Source organism: Theobroma umbraticum, unplaced genomic scaffold (assembly GCF_002168275.2).
Source record: "Theobroma umbraticum cultivar Fairchild unplaced genomic scaffold, ASM216827v3 scaffold_228.0, whole genome shotgun sequence".
Classification (NCBI taxonomy): domain Eukaryota; kingdom Viridiplantae; phylum Streptophyta; class Magnoliopsida; order Malvales; family Malvaceae; genus Theobroma; species Theobroma umbraticum.
Genome location: NW_018397274.1, coordinates 426,384 through 428,497, shown reverse-complemented (window position 1 = coordinate 428,497; position 2,114 = coordinate 426,384). Strand labels below are relative to the sequence as shown.

The 2,114-nt window shown below is 31.0% G+C and overlaps 1 protein-coding gene across 1 annotated transcript in view; it reads right to left on the bottom strand.

Moving 5' to 3' along the window:
• The window catches only part of LOC110427178 (beta-amyrin 28-monooxygenase CYP716A378-like), a 1,928-nt gene extending 1,633 nt beyond the window's left edge, over positions 1-295 (bottom strand). The window contains exon 1 of the mRNA XM_021442623.2: positions 1-295. This exon is cut by the window's left edge and continues 765 nt beyond it. Within this exon, the coding sequence (XP_021298298.1) occupies positions 1-196 (196 nt within the window). The 5' untranslated portion in view covers positions 197-295.
• Between the last annotated feature and the right edge of the window lie 1,819 nt (positions 296-2,114).

Sequence of the window (2,114 nt, the reverse complement as noted above, 5' to 3'; positions counted from 1 at the left end):
CAAACTTTTCCGGCTTCCCAAACAGGAATTCAAGAGTTTCACCCATGACAGGCCACCCCAAGCTCCCCGGGGGAAGGTCTTTGGCACAGCTGCTAGTACTAGATCTGGTTCTGGCTCCGAGTCCAAAGACGACGACAACAACAACAACAACTGTGACAACAATAGGAGCAAGCAAAACAGCAAGAGAAAGCTCCATGGTGATGGTGGTGGGTTTCTGCTTTAGGGAAACGAATGTGGTGGGGATTTAGGCAGTGAAACGTTTTGAATTATATAACCCCGAACCAGGAGACTTACAGTGACATGAACGCCTATTATTAAGTTAATGTAGTTTTGTCCTTCAGTAACATCGTAATTGGAACGTTTGCAAAGTCGTCAACATTGAACCATTGCATTACTGTTGAAATTTTGACTATGGGGGGAGCGTTGGGTTTCAAACCCGAAAACGAAATTCCTACCCTGATGGTAAGCTCGAACCAATTTCCATTGCCTCCCTACAGCATCCCATGAAAGCTACCTTTTAAAGTACTTTTATTTTGACTTCATGTAAAAGTTCTTGAGTAATTCTCATCACCAACCCCACTCAAGGCGGTGGTTGTGCCCAAACAAGAAAAGTAACTCAACCATCAAAACTCTACCTCAATCACAAAGAATAAAAGGCGTTGTAGTTCTCATCTTCAAAATATATATATATAGATAATTAAAAAAATCCATGATAATATATTATTGAGTTATTATCGAATTCGATTTCAGATTAATTGAATTGAGTTTGTCGGATTATCACTTATGTATTTAATTCATGATACCAAACTCGTAGAATGCTATACAGAATTTCTAAGAGTTGAAGTGGTCATTTGAAGCTCATGGAAAATGAAATGACTATGGATATTTCCACGACTTTCCTCCCAACATTCAATACGATTTGCACGCCATGGATACCCCATGTTCTTCCTGTGGTCCTCGTGGAGGATTACTGTCAGCTTCTTTCCTTCTTGATTTTTCTTGAGACTATGTAATAGGAGGTTGCTTTCTCTTAACTCATAAATCTCACCCATTCACTCGTAAAAATTTTTTTTTAGGGTTGAAGTGTTTATAAAAGAACCAAAATTTATATTTTTAATATCAAAATCAAATCGGAAATTACTTTCTCTTAATTCGTAAATCTTTTCTGTTCGATATTTTTAATTTTAATTTATTAATATGTTTTAATTTTTTTAACGATTGAGACGTTCAGATAAGAATTAAAATCCACATCTATGCTTACTATCAAAATTAAATACAGTTATTTAATTATGTTAGTTGGGAAGAATGGTGATTCATTTAAAACTAAGTCAAAGGCATCAAAAGGACTATTAATTGACAAGGATATAGTTGGTTAAAGGTCCACATATATATATATATATATCATGGTGTCTAAGGACAATTGATCTATAGCTTAAGAGCCCTAATACAGTGATAAAAGCATCTTAATTATAATATATATATGTTAATCTTATTTTTCTTTAGTTAGCTTAACTAAGGCCTGCAAAATTGTTCCACATCTTACATTTTATTTTTTTTTCTATGATAAATTCCATTTTTGTGATTTCAATTTTTTTCATATGATATTTAATGATTTTCTTTATCTCAATTAACATCTATTAAATATTTTGTTTCAATTAATCCTTTGTGCATAATTTTTATTTCCACCTAAGTTAGATGATTAATTTTATCTAATAAAAATATCAAAATGCTTTCAATTCAAAATAAACTTATTCATTCACAATTTAAATATATTTTATAATTTTACTAAACTAAATTATTTTAGTTTAATTTCTTGTGAGAACATAAGTTATTCACAAAGTACTAATTGAAAAAATAAAATATCCATGTGACGGTAACAGGAAAAAAAATGAATTGACTTCAATGTGAGTAAAATTAATAATTTAAAATTTTCACGACCCCTAATTTTTCTTATATTAATTGATTAGTGTTTCTTAAATATAGTCTAATATCTATAATTACACCGTTCTAAACATGGGTTTTAGTAATTTTTTATTGATGACTTTCCAAGAAATCAACCTAAGGCACTTAAAAAAATCAAAATCAAGAAAACAGCAAGAAAGAATATATATATA